The sequence below is a fragment of the Acanthisitta chloris genome, unplaced genomic scaffold (assembly GCF_000695815.1).
Source record: "Acanthisitta chloris isolate BGI_N310 unplaced genomic scaffold, ASM69581v1 C16148456, whole genome shotgun sequence".
Classification (NCBI taxonomy): domain Eukaryota; kingdom Metazoa; phylum Chordata; class Aves; order Passeriformes; family Acanthisittidae; genus Acanthisitta; species Acanthisitta chloris.
Genome location: NW_008699146.1, coordinates 1 through 374, shown reverse-complemented (window position 1 = coordinate 374; position 374 = coordinate 1). Strand labels below are relative to the sequence as shown.

The 374-nt window shown below is 54.5% G+C and overlaps 1 protein-coding gene across 1 annotated transcript; it reads right to left on the bottom strand.

The window, feature by feature from the left end:
• Positions 1-3: 3 nt before the first annotated feature.
• LOC103810357 (cortexin-1-like) lies at positions 4-175 on the bottom strand (the record flags this gene model as incomplete). Its single annotated transcript, XM_009083255.1, has 1 exon — positions 4-175. A coding segment is annotated over exon 1 (172 nt), but the record flags the coding sequence as incomplete, so codon positions are not given.
• Between the last annotated feature and the right edge of the window lie 199 nt (positions 176-374).

Genomic DNA, 374 nt, shown 5'->3' with positions numbered 1-374 from the left:
AGGGATCCAGCAGGATGCGGAAGCAACGCACCATCAGCATCACCAAGAAGACCAAGAGGAAGATGACAAAGGCAAAGACAGTTTTCTGCTCAGCATCCATGCCCGTGGTGCCAGCTGGATGCTCCACCAGGGATGGGGAGAGCAGTTCATAATCCATTGTTGATGCATCATTCATGGCAGAGAGGAGGAGCACGTGGGTAAGGGGAGGTTGGGTGCTCCACCAGGGTTTGAGAAGGTTTTGCTTCTGTCTCCTGGTGTGTCCAGGCACCTGCAGCACAGGTTAGTCCATAGCCACCTGCTTGGGATTCACTCCTGGCCAAGACAAGGGAACCTGGAGGGGAAAGCAGAAGTGGTGAGAGAGGAGGGATTGACCA